We start from the raw sequence: 23,379 nt of genomic DNA on the forward strand, positions 1-23,379 counted from the left end.
TTTTATTTACACTGAACTTGTACTCCACAAACCCTTTAATACCTCTGGGAAGTGGCCCTGCCTGTGGCAAGGGGGTTGGAGCTTGATGATCCTTGAGATCCCTTCCAACCAAAGCCATTTTATGATTCTATGAAATAACAAAAGAGCAAAGTCAACGAAGCTGAAGGCAGAGCATGCGCACACCTTGATGGAGATCTCAGATTAGCTTTCCCTCTGCTCAGCACCATCTCCATGCCACTCATTCCCTCAGTGACCAGGCACATGGCAAAGATCAGAGAACAGCAGGATCTGCCAGAACGGAACAGCAAACATCACCTTCCCCTCTCTCCTTTTATTGAATTTGCAGCACCTGTGCACATGCTGGCAAATTTCCTCCTGATCAGGTTATTTGGGGATACACGAGAAGTCAGGAGTAGCTCTCCTCTTACTGTGCTTTTGAATGTAATTCACATTCTTTACATTTCTCACAGGAAAAAAGAAAAAAAAAATTGCCTAGTTCAATTTCTTTAATTGCAATTCATCCAAAGGTTGATAAGTGATAATGGTACTTTGGAAACCGTATCAATCAGTGAAAACGAAACACAGAGTACTTATAAGATTGTTGGTTTTTGCAAAATTCACACAACAGTCTCAAAACTGTTCAGAAACAGCAAACGTGTGTCAGGCCCTCAGGGACTCCTCCAATTTTTTTAAATATGGGCTATGAAGGAGGCATTAAGAGCAATCTTTCTAAAGAACCTATATCAGTTTTGATAACTTATTTCAATACACACCAAAGCAGGAGCCCAGGGATTTGGTTAACGGTAATAACAGGCAGTAATTCTTCACGCAGTAATTAAACATTGGAACTCTGCCAGAGAATTTGAGCAATGTTAAAAGCTAACGTTTGATGGATATTGAAAGGTAAGCAACTGGAGGAACCAATGAAAACAAGAACATTTAACAAGGGCTGCAAAGTATCCTGTGCTATTCCAGGAGGTGGACTTGTGACTGCAAATCTCTCTAAACTCGAGGAGCATATCACAGAGGAGTGATCTGTACATCCTTCTATAGGCAGCTGTAGGAGGAGATCTGACAGTGGGCGAGATGAATCTACTGGTAACCACCCAAATCATTTGATTCTGGATCAATCTGGCTTCGATAACCATGTTTATGCCCACCTTTTCTATGTAGATAAAAGAGCTCTTCAGTTTTGAATTTCATTATAGCTTTCTCACTGTTCAACACTGTTTGACAAAACAGGAAAACAACTCTAAGAGCAGCATAATATTTCAACATTTAAGTTCAATGAATGATACCAACCTCAGCCATACTGCAGCAAACCAAAAATGCAGTGTATTGCTTGCTTTAGTTACTCAGCCTCATACAAAAACACTGTATTTGCAACTACAGCGAGAAGTAAGCTTATTGTGAATGACATCATTACTGCATACTAAGTAGTATCTTACCTGTGTAAGTGCTTACAGAAAGGCTGTATCCACTGTGCAACATGAAAACCAGAAAATTAATGTTGTAATTGCTGTGTGTTCAAGCATGCAGCAGCGAATGGCATTTTCTTGATTTTTACTTTCCAAACAATGCTCCTTTCAAAGATAAATTTAAAACTCACACAAAACCAGCATGTGCTGAAAAAAAAACTAATGAAAACTTGTCAAGAAGTGAGCTACCTGTTTTTTAGATCTATTCTTTTGTTTTTTTTATACTGCTGATCTCTTACCAGGCCCAAGCTTGATTATCTCCACAAGATAACAGCTCCTGACATTACAGCTAGAAAGGATTGATTTTCTTTACTGTACTGACTTGCTCCTCCACAGTGAGATGAAAGGAATAGAGAGAAGGAATACGAGGAGAAAAAATAAATGAACGCACGTACACCAGGTGGGCCCAAAATATTTTCATGCTTTCCAATCTTCAGCTTGTGTAAGTATTTTTGGGACGCACTGCCTATGGCTAAGGAATGTGTTAATGTGTGAACGTGTTCAGTTGTCTCAGCAATTGAAAAAGATGGCCCTTGGTCAAGTCGTAATAAAGAAATCTCTTCTGTTAGGTCTCCCATCTTAGCTCCCTGCGCACTACTATGATGCCTGCACAATTAATCCTCTCACAGCCAAGAGGACTACTCAGATAAGAAAGGAGAGTTGATGCACCATCAAATCAGGCATAAATCTTTAACACCAATGGCTAAATCTTCTGCGGTTGATTTCTGTACGCCCTGCTTTTGCCCAGATCTATTCCAATCTGGAAGTTAGAAAAGATTTTGCAAATCAATACAGATTACAGTGTAGTTTTTAAGCTTTGATGACAAAGAAAAGCTCATTTCAAAAAACGCATTCCTCTTAAAAACAGCATACTTGCAATATGATTTGAGTTACAGTATATTTAAAATTTGTACTAAGTAGAATAGTACAAATTAGTTTTGATCATCCTTCTCTGTAAAAGGAAGGTGAATCTCTGTACAACATCCATACTGAACATTATTAAGACTTTGAAATGAAATTCTACAATACATCCCTCCCAACTGAAAGACCTTTAGAAATGGGGATGATAGATATACACATCTGTGAATGTATTACACGATAGGAAATGAAAGCAAACAACATATATATATTTCTATGTATACTCTGAATGTAACATGCGAGTTAAAAAAGCATTGAAAAGTTTTAATCATTTGAAATAAGAAAAAAATAAACAAAAACCTTTGAAATCACCTTTGAAAAAACCTTTTCCAAGCAAATGAACTCCTCAATCACTGGCCTTTCATTTATGGAAAATACAGTATTTTTTTACAAGACAAAGCAAAATTCACTTTGTCTACTTGTGGAAGGTAAGATTTATAGTACAAAAATGGAAGTTACCAAGAAGGAGGCAAAAACAACTTCAAGACTGTGGCGCTTTCATCACAGCAATTTCTTGGAGCGTAGGATGTACTGAGAAATATAAAAGTTTCAGTATCTTCATGACTGTAACCATCCTCAGACCATCCAAAGCTAAAGGCAGCAGCTGGAGGACTATTAGAGAACAGTAAAAACTTTCTAGAACAGGCATTATTCACAGACACACTTATGAATCAGTTTTTTTCTTTAATATTCTGTTTCCAAGATAACCCATAGGTCAAATGCATTCAAGTAAACATATTAAATCTTCACTCTCAGCTTTCTAAGCAATGCTTTTAAAAGCTGGCTTTCTTAGTATTGGACTTCATTGAGCACTGGGGTTGAAAAAGAAAGGAGTAAATCTGTTTCTGTTTCACACATTTGATTCCTCCCACATCTCCCATTATAAAAATAGCTTTATTTCTCTCTTCATTCTTTACCCTAGCACATGAAACAGCAGCTTAATTCTCACGTCTAATATGTTCAAATGAGCATTGCTTTAATTCGGTAGAGGTAGAAAACAGTAAATATATTAGCTTTTTCAAGTTCTAACATATCTAAATGAGAAATTCTATGTTATCCCCCTGAGATAGTCATGTTATGAATCTGCAAGCTGGATGGAAAGCTTTTTTGTTTTCTTTTCTGAAGAAGACAATTTGTATTGTCTGAGCAAAATACAAAGTCATAATAAGGAAAATACAAATACTGGGTTTTCAGTCTCTCATGTCAGAACAAGCAACACACGTGGTGTTTATCCCATTATTCTGCTCCGAATGTAAAGAGACTAGCAAAGTTATTCTGATCCCATCTACTCTATCAGAAAGTAACATTTTCAGAAACAGAAAGTAATCTATGTGCATATTTTGGTAAAGAAACAGCTCACCTATACCACACAATTAGAAAATGAGAAATAAAACAAGAAAAAACTCAGAAAATGGCCCCTACAAAGAAAATTCACATTAATATGAGATCTCCAGATGACTAAAATGCTTTAAAAACTAGTGTATATTTGCTTGTAGGGATTTGTGTTTTTTTATAATTAAAGCAGAATCTGGACCTAAGTATGCTATCTGAGATGGACAATTTGATAGTCACTTCTGAACACTGATAAAGGGAGAGAAAGGAGCAGACGCTGTTCCTTTATGAGTTAACCCTAAATAAACTAAGTGCATAGATATCCAAAGCATACTGAATTTTCTCATGTATGAACATAAATTGCTTTCTATTTTTTTTATCTGCAAGAAACCAATTGCTTTACTGAATGCTTTGAATTGAGACTAAATATACAAAGTTACCAGGCTAATTGCATATCTCGTACATCTGGGAAGTTGTTAAGCAATACATTTTTAATGACAGGCATTGACTGACCGAAGTATTAGCTCATGTGACTGCCATTTACATTATTATTTAAAACAAAAATCTCTGCTAATGGGTCTACAAATGCCAGAAAAAAACAGCACCTACACCCTAATTTCTTCCTCATTAAGTAATTCCAAAGAAATTGCGGTGGGTGGATGAGATCTTTGTGCCAGCTTAAATGCAGGGCAGTGCATTCGTGACAGAATGCAGCAAGAGCCATGCAGCAGTCTTCCCCACAGCTCTACACAATGTGAAGTCACGGTACTGTCAGTGACAGACAAGGCTCTGTGCAATGGCAGAGTGCTGCTGGCGTGAGTTAGATTTTTAAAATATGTATGACATTCTGTCCTATCTGAATTAGGTAAGAAAGCTCCTCTGTAGATTTTGCTTTGAAGATTAGTAGTAATTAAGTGGATTTTGAGCCACTCCTGTGTGTAGACATGCATTACTTGCATGCTTTTTGTACATAAACAAAAAGCTTCCAGATTACTCGCATTGTTGAAACCAAGTTTTGCTCTTACACTTGGCTGAATTATTTACTTTTTAATCACTTCTTCAGAGCCATGGATAAAAAGGTTATCTGAGAAACACATTCACATTAATGGTTATATTGTATGGTTATTACATCCATGGCTAGAAAGAGAACACAACGAACATTCATGCGAAGCAAGAGAAGAGTGATCTTACGATTAAAGTATAGGAATCAGAAACAAGATGACTGCCTGTCCTCAAAAATTCCTCAACAGATCTTCAGAATATCTTCAGAAACTGCAAATTAATTAATGATGATAGTTTACATTTTTACAGTGTGTTTCAAGCATATTTGCATAGGTAAACTTATATTACCACGAGAGCGTAGGCACTCATGAAACACTTCCAAAATCTGTTCAGATTTGGGTATCAGCATATTGAATACTCAGCCTTGAGATGGTACTGCCCAACCCTGCCGCTCAATGCATGAGCTGAACTGTGAATATGTAATGATTGAAAAAAAAAGCATGGAAAAAAAGGATCAGTTTTTTTTCTAACTGGGAAGAAAACGAAACACAACAAAAAATAACCTTCCAAGTGAATCGTGTTATTTCTGACACTGTAGAATTCTGATTTGGACTTTGCACCTAAAAATCGCACTTGGCCAAGTGACCAAACTCAGACATCATTTCAGATATCCTAAGCATATGATTTTCAATCCTCAGGAATTTATCATCTCAGTTTTAATTAAAATGGCCTTAAACCACATACGCAAAGAAACTGAAGGAAAATCATAGTTATTCTCTATAAAATATTCAAACTACCCTAACACTACTGCAGTTCAACACGAAACATTATTGATGTTTTGACAATCTAGTAACTATCTAAGCAGTTATAAAATCAGTATAAATTGATTAATTCAATTGCTCATTTTTTCACATTTTGTTTTTATCAGCTGTTATTAACATTTCATGAACATTAATATTTATAGATTACAACGATTACAAGAAGCAATTAGCACGTTCTGAAATAATATTACCCACGGAAAACAATCATCAACTATGATTAAGTAAACTCAGGTTTTCCTAATAAAAAAATAAATTCAATTAATTCAGCATAAGGAAACACTGTAGTCTAAATTATATATGCTTAAATCTAAATAACTACAATTCTATTTCCCCATGAAGTCTGAGCACGTCATTTTAATGCACCACATGCCCAGACTGTAAACAGAAACATTTGAGAGCTCTCAGAAGCACCTGTAATGCCTGATCTTTCTTCATCCAAAGTCATCTGAAGTCCATTGGATCTACGTGTCTCCTAGTTCAGCGTTCACTTTATTAAGTTAACACAGAATGGCCAGCATTGGAAGGGACCTCAAGGTCCCTTCTTCCAGTAGTTAACAATGAGAACAATATTTACGAACTGTTGGATAGTGAAGACAGCCTCACAACACAGTACTGATTCTTGACTGGAACTTCAAAGCACTGTGAAGCCATACTCTAGAAGAGTAAAGTGGAATTATATTGAAAGTGTACAATCTCCTATATTCTTCAAATGGGAGGAAGGGAGAGAAAAGAAAATCTGTGCAACATGGAATACCTTCTGTCTCACAGAAGCAAAAAGTCAAAGAAGTGCAATAAAAAAAAAATCCAGTGAAATAATTATAGAGGAAAGAAAAACCAGGCAGTATTTCAGTCAGAGATAGAGGGTTGGAAAAAAAAACCACAACTAAACATGTGGACAGAAAATCAGGAATAGTCTAACACTATCACAGACATTCACACACAAATGTTTTCGTTCCTGATTTCAAATTTAGCCTAATTTTTCCCCTCTTAATCTCATCCTATTACTCCTCTCGTTTCATACTTTATGAAAGGATATGCGGATTGACCTCAGATGTAATTAGCCTAATGAGGTCAGGCAGATTTCTTCCACATCCAGCAGTTACAGAATCACAGAATTGCAGGGATTGGAAGGGACCTCAAGAGATCAGCCAGTCCAAGCCTGCTGCTAAAGCAGCTTCCCTACATTAGTTTGCACAGGTAGGTCTTGAATTTCTCCATAGAAGACGACTCCACAACATCTTTGGGCAACCTGTTCCTGGGCTCCGTTACTCTGACTGTAAAGAAGTTCTTCTGCATCTTAGTACAGAAATTCCTATGTTCAAGTTGTCCTATGTTTAGGTCAACAGATGCAACGTAACATTCACACATATCCATTATCCATTTATAATTTAATTGATAGCCTTGGGCTTTTCCTACAAATCCAGATCAAGATTTGAGTCAATAATGAGAATATGCATTGTAGAACCTACTTCATGTTGTTAATTCCTCAGCCTGTCTGAAGCTTCATCTCTAGAAAACCGCTCTGACTACTGTGCTATCTTCTCCACCACTGTACTGGTTTTCCAAACTTACTCTATTTTTCCACTGTCAACCAAGATAAGACTAATGTCTTTGTATCTGCAGGGGTTAAGTACCTCACAATCGTAAGCGAAATTTTATCCCAAATGCTATCATTTGGGATGATACTGGGATCACATTACAGAGGCTGAAGTAATAAAGTAGAAGTGACTTTCAGAAACTCACATGGAAGTTACCTACAGTGAAAGTCAGCATTTTAACCTGCATAAGAGTCATAATCACTCTTCCTTTTCAGTTCATTACTCCAGCACTTCTTGTTGCTGTTCTTTGCTATAAAAAGGAGGCCATAATTTCAGCTGCAACCGAGCTAAACAAAACGAGAGATTGATATCGTCCATACCTCTAGAAACTAATATATTTTTATATACATTCAGTGTTATTAATCTCCTCTGGCAACTACAGAGCACTGTATTTAAATTACTGATTAAAAAACTAATTTAAATCTCTGCCACTGTTTCCAAGATAGTCCTCATACGTGCAGATTCATCATGCTGCAGGAGAGCCCACGGCAGGCTGGGTGGAATACATAGCAGCACATAGGCTGAAATGGCTCCAGGACACTTGGACGTAACACTGCATCAGAAAAATGGCGAGCTGCAGAGAGGATGTGCTTTATATTAATCTACTGCACTAAACTAACACATGTAAGTCATAGTGCTGTAAAGACTCTTACAGAGGATACCATAGCAGAAGAATGTATTAGGGTTGTATTTAGGGGACATACAGCTCTGCAGTATACTTTCTCTCCCACTTCTGTCTGTAGCAGAACTCACACGCTACTAGGAATGCATGAAAAGGCTTGCCTACTTAGTCATACAGGCCCATTTTATATTAAATGTTTTTGGAAGCATTTGTAAAGAACAGAATGAATCCAGTTGCAGAAACTTCAAAAACTTACATGATTAGGTGCAATTTAAACTAATGAGAAGTTCAAAGAAAATGAGGTATATGAGGGGAATTCTGATTCCTACCCTTCTCTACCTTCTCTAAACAGCTCCTGTACGTACTTCAAGCAGGCGCCAGTGTAAGTACACAGTCTCCAAAGCAAATTACATATACACATTTCTGCCTACAGGACAGAGTTGCACAGACAGTGGCGGTCAGCGCAGTACAGAGCTTATCCCATAACTATCTCTACATCTGGTAATTTGAGTGATACTGTACTGCAAAATACCATGGAAAAAAATATGGGTCCTCGGGAGTGGCAGTACTGTGCAAATGTGTCATTTAAATTAAGCATCTAATATTATCAGCATGAAATTTTAGAAGTTGCAGGACCATTTCACACCAACTTCTTTTAACCTAAGTACAAACCTTAGCTTTCCTCGCATGCGTTACTCTTTCAACAAATGAATAAGGAGAAACATTTATTTGATGCTTCCCGTAAACGTGGCTTCCTCATTACAAGGTAGGTACTCAGAGAATAACAGCCCTGAAGGCTTTACAGAGCTCAACTGAGATTAACCCATTTCACCTTACCAAGAATTTAGGTTAATTATTTGGCCCTGCCTGCTTTTCTCATTTTCTAGAACTTCATTTCCAGATAAAAACTGCAATGGTGATCTGGTACTGGTCTTTTTGTTTCAGTACCCGTAAGACTGTTTGTTGTACACTCTGGGGCTCTTTTGCACTTTTGACCACATCTAAAATTTTTATGGCCATATTAAAAAATCACTAGAAAAATCATTTCTGAGATTTCAGTCAAAAGTTATGTAAACAGCTCTGCTGTACTGAGACACAGCTCTACTCTGCAAAACTACAAGTTAGCACATTTAAAATTCCACACTTAAAAGATGAGCCTTTCTCCTAAGTGAGAGAGACTAACTAGACAGCTTCAACTGTAAAAAAGTAACAGGTTATGAATAATTGATATGAAAGACATCTGAATCAACCTTGTGGATGCATGTTGCTATGAGAAATAAAGGGCACTGAATGTTCTGGGGAAAGAGTAAAGGAACCGAATGCACTCTATTCAACCAGCTATACAGATACTTAAGAAATATGCACTGCAAATGCCTTCTTATAGTAATTTGATCTAGAAAAAGTAATTTCTTGCCAAATCCACAAACAAAAATGTTTGTAAAAATGAATACTTAATGCCAAGAAAAAAGAAATATTATGCTTAAGTGTAAAGCTAAACAAAGTCTTACTTGAATAAATAACAGCAATGTACTCTGAAATTGAAGCCAGCATTCGGGAAAGCTCTGTTCAAGACCATCCAAGGAAAGGAAATAAAAAGTGAAGCAAATAAAAAACAAAGTGAAAAATGGCAACGGGAATCTTTAGTCTAAGAATACCAGAATAAATGCTGGCTTTTACTGAAATGCTGCAGAAGTTTAATAACCCTATGAGAGGTAAATCTAGAGTCACCGTAAGTGACTCTAACAGCTTCTCAGCACAGAAGAACAGAACGGATCGGTCCAGCTGCGATACAAACCTCTAATGATATCTGATATGAGATATTTAGAATTCCCCACACCCCAAAAATTTATTCAGATCTCATGCATTATTCCACAAGCAATCTAATACAGAATTTATCAGTGACTCATCTGAACCACAGACAGTAATATTTTTAACGGTTTCTTTTTTCTGTAATTAAACATGCTGTATGCTGCATCCAGCAGCATTCTTGTAAAGCCTAACTGAAAATCTAAACAGCATATAATTGATTAGTCAGACTGAATAATTCTGGCTCTTTTGAAATTACATTTCTTTCTTTTACACAGTTTTATCCACATATGCACACTGGCTACTACATAAAAGTAGAAGTGGATTTCCAAAAGCAGTGTCTCTACAGAATTCTCTAAGTATAGGGTTGCTGAATTACAAGCTGGTTGTTCAGCCTAATTAATGTAATGTATACTTAATAGTTATACAAATATGAAAGCAATTCAGGTGAAGCCAACTCTATCTTAGGTAATTACTTTTTTCATCACTTACATCTAGTTTTAGGTTATTAAACTACACAATTTCCTTACAACAAATTAAAACGCTGGTCTTAAACATCCTTTTAACCCATGAGATGAACAATAACAGTTTCACAGTGTTAGTAGAAACCTACAGGGATCCCATTTCACAGGATTTTCAGGAAGGAATTATACTACCTTGGTAAAACTCAGGCAAACACTTCAAGCTCAGATGAAGACCTTCTGTGTTCTGTGTTAAATTTTGCCGTTTAGATAAACTGTTGTTACTCTTATTCTTCATATAGTTAGTAGAACTTAAAATTAAACCCCAAATGGTTCCAACAATTACCTTCCCAGTACATCATCACCGGAATCATGGAATCATTAAGGTTGGAAAAGACCTTCAAGATCATCTAGCCCAACCACCAACCCATCACCACCATGCCAACTAAACCATGACTCCAAGTACCATATCGACACGGTTCCTGAACACCTCCAAGGGTCAATAACTCCACCAACACCACAGGCAGCCTGTTCCAACGCCTCACCACTCCTTCCGAGAACGTTTTTTTTCTTAATATCCAAACTTAACCTCTCCCTGCACAACTTAAAGCCATCACCTCATCCTATCACTAGTTACCTGGGAAAAGAGACTAATCCTCACGGTTGGCCTCTTCCATTGTTTCATTAATTATATTTTGGAATGATCACTGACTTTACTACAACCGTGCTCACTTACCCTCAGGAGACCAAACCCAGCGACTTGGGATCCCTGTGCCTATTTCAAATGAAATGTGCATTTTACCTTCTCTTGGAGAAGCAGATGGCATCATATTAAATACTTTCACACAGTTCCATGTTCTACCATAAGTTACCTATTTATTCACACGACTATCCATCCATAAACACTCACCCACAATTTAAGAGGGGAGTATGATATGTACTAACGACTACAGTAAAGCATTACGTATATGTTCACGTCCCATTAGTTTCATGTGTTTAACAAAATTTACCAAACCAAGGACCAATACATACCCTATTCAGGCTTTACATAACTATTAAGAGCATATATTCTGATAATACCCATGGTCTGAATTAGGACATGAATAGACCCTAGACACTGGGCAAAGGTATGCAAAGATCCAGCTCTGCTTCTAGTGAAATTGTTTAACCAAGGTTAAAAAATATTTATCTATCTCCATCAAATCATTTGAACTAACAATAAACACATAAGCGTACAGGATCACTGTATGAAAAGATACATGCAGTATGGAGATAAGTGAGTCATGTATAAAGAGTTTAAAATTGAAATTTTTCAATCATACCCATTAATCTTTCAGAAGACAAAAAAGAATGCAAATACTACTGCACAGAATTACGAGCTTTGAAGATCCATAATCTTTTCAATTATGGAAGAAAACATTACTTTTTTCTCAATCCAGCAAAAGTCAGAGAAAAGGAAAGATGAAAAACATGAATCTGCATTTAAGACAAGGAAAAAAAAAATCTGCAGCAACTTTATGTCTGCGCAAACGAACATATATTTCAGAAAAGATAAATATAGTAGATAAAATCCCAAAAATAGATGAAAAAAAAAACATACTAAGAAGTATTATCCAAAGTAGTAATTACCAGGAAAACAAAACCGATCATCCAAATAAACTAACGAAAAAACTAGAGAAACACACAAAAACTAATCTTTTAAAACAAAATTAAATAGAAAAGGGTCTTCTTGCAAACTTAAAGTAAAAACTAATGATTGAGAAAGATTAGAGGGGCAAATACACTGAGAACTGAGACGGCCTTTGTGCACTGATCAAGACTTAACATAGCCTAAGTTTGGTTTTAAATTAATATTTCTTTATATAAATATATTTAAAAAGTGATTCTAAACCCACTCAGTATGATAAGTATGTTAATGGATGCGGAATAATTAGTATCACAGCAGTCAGGACTTGACATGAGCAGGAACATACAAGACCTTTTAAGATATTCATACGAACATGGAAACTATTGTAAGATGAAGTGCTACAACATAGCTCCTCAGTAAATCTCATTATGGACATTAGGAAAGATGAACTTTTAAAATTTAGAAGAAGCACATGCAGGAAGAAGTAGCTCAGAATCAGTGCGTTGCTCTCTACTGAATACAGAGTTCCATCTAGAATTGAACACAAAGACTCCAATCTGCAAATAAATTAGACTGAAGTTGTAAAGTCTGGGGATAATATCATGTTCATTTTGAAGAGAGTAATTGAATAATTATGGAAAATGTTTCCAACAGTATTTAACTGACTTCTGAAATACTTGAGAATGTATCCGATTTAAGACAGAACATTTTAACATCAGTTAAATTGAGATGGGGTAACTGATTTTATTTAACTCCATGTTATTTCAGTAACGTCATGGGACGACTTCCTTTTCTCTTCCCCTTCTGCGCTGCCTTTCTGCACCTCTGTTACTTGCTTAATGAAAAAAATAGCTTATGTCAGTGAGCAATTTGTTAATGATCATAACCTGCTTTCTTCTCTATGAGACTCCCTACTTTCACAAGTACAGAAAATACTTCTTTTCATAACGCTTAATAAAATGTGTGGGCAGTTCTCGGATCATTACCCTTTGGGAAAGTGGCATTGGGGCTCTAGGGTTAAAGGGAAACAAACATTTGTTCTGAAAAGCCTTCTCAGAAGTTCTAAAAAGGAGCTTTAAAGACAACTTCTGTATTAAAACGCAGAACGGAAACGGTTTTGCTTTTTTGTTATTTTTTTTTCCAAACAGTGTATTTATTAACTGGAGGGGAAAGTTTTACTATGAAACAGCTATTAAAAACCCATACATCAGAATCATGCTTTCAGAATCACTCACACTTGGCTACATCTCCATTTAACTGCATGAGCCTGTTGTCATGGTGAAGAGTAATTACCCTCGCTATCAACACTTCATACTACATGCAAACTGTGGCATTTTTGCAGTCTATTTTTATACTACTACATTCGATCTCCTGCAGGATTCAAAAAATATACAATCCTTACAGCAGCAGAGCAAATCTGAGGAACTGGATGGAAATGCAAGAATTGCAACCAGTCCAGTTCCTGAAGCAACATTTTACCAGGTAACAAAGGCAGTGAGGCTAAAAGGATGAATTTTGGCAAAGATGCAATATTTTTAGATGTGCCCTGGAGAAGACATTCTGATTAATCAGAAGTATCCACCAAAGGAATATGGTAGAGGTCAAATAAAGATACCAAAGTTTGCTTCCCAGCAAAAACAGACTTGCCACCTACAATCTATCTGCACATACGACCATAGAAAACAATTTTCAACAATGGAAGTCTACAACAAACCAAAATAAAAACTTAAAAACTTCCTTGAAAAGAGATTTTATACTTCCTCACGAGTAAAATGGGGATTTTCAGCCTACAGTCCACAAGTTAGAAAGATACTGCCAGAAAAAGATTATGATACAAGTCATCTACCTAATGACAAAGTGTTCTATAGAAAGAGTAATGGCTGAGAAAGCAGGAAGTGAAGACAAACGCAGAGGAAAGCCTGATAAGCCTCAAGATATACTATTGTCTGTTATGAAAATTGTTATTCTACAGCCAATCGTGACATTACAGGACTTGTTATCATCCTCAACTGTCTATATCCCCATGTTTTTTTAGGCGCTTCATCACCTATGCAGCAATCTAGATTTTCACACAGGTTAGTTTTTGAATTACCCTCATACTACTAACTTTAAAACATGCTAACTCTGCTGATTCAACTGTTATGAACTGTATTCCCAGTTCAGCATTGCTAAATCCCACTTGGATGATTTGCATGCTTACCTCTGGAATGTCAAACGAAGCTAAGTGACTAGCAATCGATTAGAAATCAAAATATGCAAATTTTCACATATTTAAATTCATTGATAGTTGTCTCCTTTTACTAGACATTATTATTAATTAAATAAAAGCAAGACAAAAATTAAAAAGAACAATTAAATAGGGGGATAACATACATTAAATTTCTCACTTTGCGAATCGTTTTTTTTCATTTCCTTTTTATCTTAAATAATTCCAGATAAAAATGAGTTATAATAATAATAGACTTCTATATTAAGGAAACTAAAATTTAGAATTTTTAGTGCTGCCATTTTTTTGTTGTTTTCTTCCTTAGGAGAAACTTATTTGTATAATCTACTACTGAACTAGAGAATTTTGCCATATTAAGTAGGGTCTTCTCTTAACAAAATGCTAACAAATTTCAAACAAACCACTGCTTCCTAATTCTCTTCAGAATACCACATTCATCAGTGACTGTAAGGAATCAGTCACTTTTCTATTTAGACGTTACTGTGTACAAGCTCCAACAACAGAAGAGCAGCTCCTCCTTGTGCTTCTCTGGACAGAAATACATTGTGCCCATGTTAAAGTCAGTAATGAACTGGATGAGGCAGATTGAACTGGAATGTTTCAGACATGGTTTTGGTACAGATGACAATTTCAATACAGTTTAAGACAAGCGAACACATGTTCAATTTTTGCTCCTACATGCGGGTCACTTTGAAGTCTTTACAAATAACTGTGCTTACTCACCTGTGAAGGTCTACTGATGTAAAGGGATTTATTTGAATGAGTGAAAACTGCACGATTTAAGTTATCATCGGTGAGGCTATTTATTCAGAATTTACTGTATCTTGATACAATTCAAGGTGACTTTAGTATTGTCAAAATATGGTCTGAACATCTTCTATCGAGAGTTTTGAATGCAGATCACTCGCCATCTACTTTAGAATCATGTGGAATATTTTAAGATCAATTAAAACTCCATCTCTCTAGCACAACTGTAGACATATCATACTTTGCTCCTGTTACAGGCAGGAGCAAAGAGCAAACCTGCAGATAACGTCCAGCTGTAATCACCAGGGACCAAATGTCATTGCATTGATTAGGATCGCAAAGAATCTAAGCAATCCAAAGCAGTTCATTTCCTGTGTAAAGACTTTTATCATTCAAAAAACATCAATACTGACTAATAGCATGCAAGTCAGAATGGACCATACGTAACAGAAAAAAGGAAGAAACAGCAAGTGGAAAGAGTACGTAGACATAAACTCAAAAGCTTCATGCATTGAGGCAATGCAGTCAGAGGCAAACACTGCATTCAAAAAAAAAAAAAAAAGAGCTTAACACCTCTGAAATTCATTTGTGCATGCAACCATCATAAAATGCAACTTTTCACTCACCAGAGTAGAGTTATGCGACGCATCACCTGAGACCTCGGGTGTTCTTGTGCTGTTTGGTAGTCTGTGAGGGTTACGAGCTATCGCTTGGCACCAGCCCAGCATTTTCTCCTTCCACTTATCCCTTCTCAATTTCTGAAATTCTGAAAACAATTTAGAGTCCCTGAAACATTGACACTTGGAATTTCTTGTGTGCTTGTCTCTGGATGCATGCCTTTAAAAACAACAGCTTTTAAAGTTGTATCTAAACAAGCCAATAAGCACATTTTTAGAACGTGTTTATTTAAAGTACTCTGAAGGGTTATGCCATGCAGGATAGAAGATGGCTATGCACTTTCAGCGCAGGTTACACATATTAATACTGTTTTAGTGTCAGCAAGTTCAGTGCCTTCTCCCCAAATTAAATCTTCCTTAAGTTGTCATTTTTTCTATTAAAGTGCTATTTTCAACGATGTTTGTTTCAAAGTAACTTAGAATCACATCACTCTTAAATCCATATAGCACATAACCTCACGTTATCTGAAACCACTACAAATAGCACTGTGGAAGATATTAAACATAAATCAACAGTGTGAAAACACATATGTGCATACTCATCCCCACACAAAGCACAATACCTGCCTTTGCTTGAAATGGTAAACTAGGATATATTACTGAAAAGAGCCAAAAGTCATGTATGCACATTAGCAATAAATGCTACATGCCAACTGTTTGTAACGGTAATAAAATGCCTTTTAAGTAATACTAAAACATTCCAGAACTACACTACTAAGTTTAATGTTTGTTTAAATATAAGAAACTTCCATAAGCAATGATGTCTTTTTCCAGTTATACTGTATAATGCAGGTCTTCAGAGCAAAACATTCTTAATTAATTAACGTAACCTGACGTTGTTTTCTTTTTAATCCACTATTTCTGAAGCACTTGTAATCTGGTTGTTTATAACATTTTGAATGTGTTTTACTCTGTAACATCATGAAATACTGTAAAGAAAACGATCAACCTACCAGGTTGACTGACCAGTACTTCAACACTAGACTGAATAGATCTGGAACGTACATAAAACAATGCTAAAGACCCTACATGGCAAAGTAGCATCTATGTAATGTGATTAGTGTTATGCAATTGAACTTTCTAATCCATTTTTCAATTACAAAATATTTCAGTCATTTGCTTCCTTCAGGACTGGAGTACAGACCAGCCAAGACTTCAAAACAAGAAATCTAATGAAGCACCGACTAAAGTCATTGCCACCAATTTAGCAGTAGCTTCCACTTCCATTGGATCAGGGCATCCATTGTCTTGCAAACTTTAAGGAAGCTGTTTATTTTCATTGATTCTGTGAACACAGCTAGCAGAACATTGCATACCAAGTGCTTTAAATACTCTTCATTGTATAGCCAACATATCATGAAATAAATCCAGAGAATCAGAAGAAGCAACAGAAGGGAAAACATCTGCACATGTCCTACTGTGCAACTTGGAAAAACAAGCAGTAAATAAGAAGCATCCAATATTATTTTTTCAAGCTTCTGCTACATACCCTAGCTCATTACTACATTGTTTGGGCTGAAATACAATTTATCAACTGAGCAGGGCTGGAACAACGCAGTCCGATTTCTGCTTCTGTAGCATCTTTATGCCTCTGGAATTCCAAGTAGAAACTATTTCAGTATTGTTTAGAGTTTTCAAAATGAGAAAAGACATTTGGTTCTGCTGCTACGGAACCTGCCATGGCATTTCCTCACATACAGTCCCATAAGTGAGGTTTTCAAGTGATGGAGAGGATTTATAATACTGTTAGAGGTGTGACACTGCTCAGTTCAACCTGGATGAAAAGAGAAGAGCTGCTGCTGCTCTGTTTATGCCTGCACTTGGGGCTAAGCAAAGAGCTATTACTTAACATACAATCAGCAAGTGAAATCTGTAGAAGGGATACTGAGTCAAACTTACATTCCGCTTGAATGAAGAACAACAGCTTTGGGGAAGCGGTTCTCCATTTCGGTAACATCTACCTGTAACTCGTTAAAAGAACTTTTCACTATAAACATGGGTGGTAGGTTTTTCGGTGCAGATGCACAGAAACTAGGGATTAATTTTGGCTGGAGGAAAAGCAAAACAAAACAAAACCCACCTACTTCAAAAAATACATTTTAAATAAATGTATTAATTTACTTTAGGTCTGCTCCAGAAGAGTACAACGTAAAGAGCAAAAGGTTCAGGTCTTCACTGAAGAACCTTACCGATATTCTATTATTTCTTATCAGTTATTACCTTATATTTATTTAAGGCTTGCATTTCAAAGTAGTTTTATGCATCAGCCTATTTCTTTGCTTCCAAACCTCTGTTGTCTACTAAATCTCAAGTAAATTATGAGCAAAAACAAACCCATACTACTGCATGTTTCAGTGTATAGTGAATTCTTCCAGAGACGTGTCAGTGTAGAGTCAAAATCCACCACCTCTGGAGCCATCTAATCCTCATACTTGGGTGAGTATGAGCCAATGTAACCTGAAAACACTATTCCACATACCACATATGTTTTGTACTGCAGTTTTGATTTGATCACAGATGAACCTGGTATAGGGAATGTTCTACAAAATGATTTTCTGCACAGCTGGATATGCCTAGTACTTAAAACCGACAAAGCAGCATAAACCCTAAACAACATCTGTAATTCAGTATGACAAAGGCAACTACTTGAAGCCGTTACGAGTTTCCACACAGCTGAGACAAGTCTACCACATTTTAGCAATTTGCTCCTCTATGATGTCAGCTGGCAAGAAGTCTAGGCTCTAGGAAATTTTACAACCTGTTTAAAACAGATGTTAGTTTAGAGCTCACAGTGTCGACGTGAGCCACAGCTGTAGCGAGAAGTGGATGTCTGGCAGCAACGCACTGCAGCGAAGCCTCATTGCAAGGATCTGCAAGGAGACCATTCTAAAAACTACCACCAACATCCTCCCTCAGTAAAAGATCATTAAATCCTTCATTTGTTGCCTTCAGTTGTGAAGATAGGGAGTCTTCTCACTAAATCCACACAGTCCTATCCCAATTCCTCTTAGAACAAAGAATTACTCAAAACAGTTGCAAATCTTGCTTTTGCCTTGACGAGTCAAACTGATGCCTACAACCATAAAGACTGTAATTGAAAGGATTTCGCATTTCCTTATTCAACTGAAGAATAACTATCACAAATAAATTGCCTGGAAAAAAAAAAATCTTAATTTAGTTCCTATAAATTACTTTATACGTATTTCCTCAAGGAAACAATTTTTACTTAGAATCCTGGCAAGGAAAAGGACAAAGAGAATTAGAGATTCAATAGAGGTTTAGTTAAGGATGATTTACTAGAAGCTAACTGGATATATGCAATAAAACAGTTCATTAATCTTACAAGGGAAAAGAAATGGTAAACTTAGCATGAACACAATTAGATTCGGGTAACAAAGGCCTCACCACAGGCGGAATTAAGATGAAGTACATAAGATGTTCATGCTTTTTCCACTGTTTACCAGGATCTAGCAATTTTCATAAACCAGAATTTAATCAAGCACAAAACATTATATTCTTTACCTAAGCTAAACTGTTTTGTTCTCTGTGTTTGAAGAGTCCAAAGAGCGACAAAGTAATGGTATTTGTCCCGTGCCTTAACACACTGCATGACTTGGCATATCAGCAAAATATTCCAGGAGCAGATCTGCAGGAATATTTAAATGCAAATAGCCTTCAATTGCGGAGCTCTGGCAAGAGAAATACAGTCCCTGTTGTTTGCTGTGTATTGCTTGTTTGAGTCTTATCAAGCTGTGACTTCCAATCAATTATTCTGATTTGAATGGAAATGCAAATTCATGGTCTGGAGGCATTGGAAAGCCCCAGGAGCTTGTACTGCTTTTGTATCACAAGGGAGCCATAGGCTCTACTTAACCAACTAGTCAATATTATCCTACAACTGCTGTGTATAGCAAGAACAATTCAGTATAACCAGTTTAACAGCATAATGACTAACTCTGTGTTTTTAGACATAAGAAGCTCAAATTCAAGCTTAAAAATTACTTTTTTTTAATAAATCATATTAGAATACATATAGCCATCCCAGTGCTGCATTCCAGTTCAATATAATTCAGCAGAAGCAAAAAAAGAAACCAAAAACTAGCACACAAGCCCAGCAATAATTCAAGTGACACCCAGAAAGATGGTACCAATTAAAGTCTACCGGTACCAGTGTTCCTCTACACCTACTGCATACACACAGTCAAACTCTTCTGAACCAAGCAGATGCAAGACTCTGAATTCAAACGTTCTCATTTTTCTTAATGACAGATTTCAGCACTACATGAAGAGTAAAGGACACAATTATACCCACCTGTATTCCTATCTGTAACAGCAAAACAAAGCTTTGGCGTAACTTAGCCATGCTTAGAAGCGCTTCACTTCGGCAGTTCTTCAAAAACAGAACCACAGAATCAACTCTCATCTCTAGGGTAGATGCCATATTCTAAGATTATTCAGTTTTCCAGAACTAGCCTAAATTACATGTTTATTTAAGCCTGCGGTCAATTAATCAACTAGAATTTTCTTAAATTTTCAAATGTGTTGTCCAATCAATTCTCAGGGGCTTGAGAAAGACTATTTTAATTTCTCCTTACCACAACTGACAATATCATTTCTAACTTAGAGTAATCCAAAGCTTACCACTTTTTGTTATGTTCTGCCACAATTTTGGTCTTCCTTAGCCTTCCAAGGTCCTGAATCTGTCATAATAAAGGTTTCAAACTTCATGCATTACTCAAAACAGTTGATCATTAAAAATAAAATCAATGCAATATGCAAATACACCTGTAAATATTATTGCAGGTAAAATTCCTTCGACTATCCACTATACAACCACTGCATCCAAGCGGTGACAAGAAATCTTTAAAGGCTTTCAAAGGAAGCTTTTGGTTTTCTAAAGATCTAAAAATGTTGGAATGATTGTCTCCACAGTCCACATACTCTTTCTGGCAGAAAAAAAAAACACCTTCTGAATGTAGCTGAAAGCATTTTTAAATCACTCAAATCTCTTCAGAGAAACCACAACAGCGTTTTTCTTTCTCCTTGGTCTGTTCTCAGCATTATAATTCTACCTCTTTGTACTGTGAAGATTGCAAGAGAATGTCAATGTGTTAGAAGAAGCAGATAGTATTTATGCCTACGTATACTATGTAAAATACCTTTATATATGTTCATACGTTGCCAAGTTTGTATTTTGCTATGCAGAGTTCGATTTTATTTGTCGTTTGAAACCATTTTAATAGGCAACCTCTGTACCATAATTTAATACAACATCGTTTTTCTACAGGTTCTTGCTCACAATAACTCTAAGGAATGTTTTGTTCAACAGAAGTTAGGTGTCACCATTCTCTTCAGAGATTTCAAAATGAAAGCAACAGTATGCACTCCTTGCATGTTTTTGTCTACAGGTGAACGACAAAAGGCTGCCTAATCCTTCCACAAGACCCTGCATGAAATTCAAGATGCATCTGACTCCCAAGCAGAAAGAAAAAAAACAGAGCCTCGAAAAAAAAACCACAAGAACAAATAACATGTTTTCGCTTTGTGAGTTTGCATACATTTAACTACGTGCAATTGCCAAGCTGCTTAAGCCAAAGCTTCAAATCAACCCTCAAGGCACGACTGGGAAGTACATGTGTATAAACCATACTGAGTGCTTGGCAGATGGACATTCTTCAGGGGAGTCATAGGACCAGCAGTAAGCACAGCGTTCAAAAAATCCAGAAAGCAACGCATCAACTGTTTTTGGATTTCAGTAAAGCTTTCAAGGCCGTGCCACAAAATATCCTTCTGGATAAAACATCCAGCATACAGCTCTACAAAATTATAGTGTGATGAGAGAATAACTGGCTGACAAATTGGGCCCAAAGGCTTATAGTAAATGGGGTTACATGGTTGGTCACTAGTGGGGATCTCCATAGCTCCATTTTAGGGCTATTATTCTTCTATGTTTTCATAAATAACTTGGATGTAGAACTAGAAGGTGTTTAGAGAAAGTTTGCTGTTGATGCTAAATTGGGAAAAGTCATTTGACTCTGTCAAGGGTGAAGAGACCTTGCAGAGTGAACTAGACTAGAGAGCTGTGCAACCACCAGCCATGCAAAGCTGAACAATAACAAGTGCCAGATCCTGCTCTTGGGAAGGAGTGATCCTGGCTATGCATACAGACCCAGCAATGAGGTGCTGGAGAAGCAGTCCCGCTGAAAGGGATTGGGGGGGATTTAGCTGACAACAAGTAGAATGTGAGTCAACAGTGTGCTCAAGGAGACAGGAATGCCAACCATACCCTGGGATGCATAAAACATAGCACTGCCAGGCGGGCAAGGGAAGGGATTGTTCTGCTCTGCTCTGAGCTGATGTGGCCTCACCTTGAACACTGCGTGTTCAAAAAGACATAAAACTATTACTGAGCGTAATAACCCCAAAGAAGGGCTGCAAAGAGAGGACAAAGTACATGGAGCAGCTGAGGTCCCTTAGTTCTTTCAGCCCAGAAAAGAGTAGGTTGAAAGGAGGCCTCATGGTGGCCTGCAGGTCTTTCTGAAGGGCATGGAGAAGCAGTGCTGGAGAGCCACAGAGCACAAGGAAACAGCATGGAGCTGTGTTGGGAGGGCCTGGTCGTATATCAGGAAATGGTTCTTCATCAGAGGGTGGCCAGGCCTTGGAACAGGCTCCTCAGGGCAGCTTCATGGCCTTGAGCCTGCTGAAACATCTGGACAACTCTCAATCACAGGGTCTGATTTTTGGGCCATGCTGTGTGGAGCAATGATCCTTACGGGTCCCTTCCAGAGGGGGATTTTCTATGATTCCACAAAATAACAAAGTTGTGTGAGCAGTTATGCAAACATACTAGGCATAGGAGGCTAACATAGGTCTTTAAAGGACTTCTTGTTTTCTACATACACAGAAGGACAAGTCTATACCCCAAAGCTGTTCCACACAGTTTATTTAGAGAAGTGTGCTTATCACACGAGATAAAAACCACCTTGAATAAGGCAGACCGTGATTGACTTCAAATATAAGACAGAAGCAGAAGGTTTTTCAATCCAATAAAGGTTAGATGGCTGAAAAGCATAATTAAACCACTAAACAGCCCTGTTTCAAATGACAGCCAATGGGTAACGAATTAAAATGGATTTTTAAAGAAAGGGAAAATCATACTTCATCAAGTGTCCAACTACACATGCTACTTTGGACCACAGCTGGTGCAAAAGGAGAAGCATCACCAGGAGAAGTTTGGTTATTGTTGCTGTGACAGGCCTGTCACACTGCACCTGTAGCAGATGAAGGTCATCAGTGCTGAAATTGAAGACACTGATTGTTTAGATACTATTGCCCTTACAATTGGCTATATCAGAAGGCCAATGTTACTTTATCAACACTGGGTCTCAATATCATTCTTACCTAATTTCAGGTAATTTTCATTTTCAGAATCTCTTTTAAGGTGAGTGACACAGGAATGACAGGACGGCAATCATAGCACCCCAATTAAACTGACAGAAATACTTGTGAGAAATTCAGTGCTGGTCTAGTTGGTTCACATTCTATATATTTAAATCAAAAACTGAGAATAATTAAACCCACTACAGTCAGCCTACTCCCTGAGTGTATACTCTGCTGATTCTTTAAGGACAGAGAAGGTGGTTAGACATCCTTGTCGATAACTTTTAATTAAAAGCACTCCAATAAGTATTTTATTTAAAGATCCAATTTTCTTTTTACTTTTTCATGCATTATTTATCAAACAACCACAGCATAAAAACATGACCGCTAAATATTTACTCATTAATAGTTACACAGTAAGAAAACACTTCAAAATGGTGTTTCTGTCACATAAAATAAGCTTTTAAGTTTTCCTCCATTGTTTATAAAGCTTATAATACATTAAGTTCATGCTTAGTTTGGAACTATTTGGGGGCACCCTTGAGAATTCCACTAATTTCAGTTTAGAGAACTATGCTGACACTTCTCCAATCTTCTGGCCTCTCTTTGGATTTATTCATTTATTCATCAGAACACATTTATTTCACTAAGCTAACCACAAACATAAAAACTACAACAATAAA

General features: G+C 36.9%; 1 protein-coding gene across 2 annotated transcripts in view; it reads right to left on the minus strand.

Moving 5' to 3' along the window:
- The window catches only part of MARCHF1 (membrane associated ring-CH-type finger 1), a 208,633-nt gene that overhangs the window by 69,558 nt on the left and 115,696 nt on the right, over nt 1-23,379 (minus strand). Inside the window, exon 3 of one of the 2 annotated variants that reach the window (XM_042870385.1) lies at nt 15,266-15,405. The exons of the other annotated variant lie outside the window; for it this stretch is intronic. Within the exon in view, the coding sequence (XP_042726319.1) occupies nt 15,266-15,367 (102 nt within the window). The 5' untranslated portion in view covers nt 15,368-15,405. The remainder of the gene's footprint in view (nt 1-15,265; nt 15,406-23,379) is intronic. 2 annotated transcript variants of the gene reach the window in all.

The sequence above is a fragment of the Lagopus leucura genome, unplaced genomic scaffold, assembly GCF_019238085.1.
Source record: "Lagopus leucura isolate 7727_CA_CO unplaced genomic scaffold, USGS_WTPT01 Super-Scaffold_100004, whole genome shotgun sequence".
NCBI classification, from domain to species: domain Eukaryota; kingdom Metazoa; phylum Chordata; class Aves; order Galliformes; family Phasianidae; genus Lagopus; species Lagopus leucura.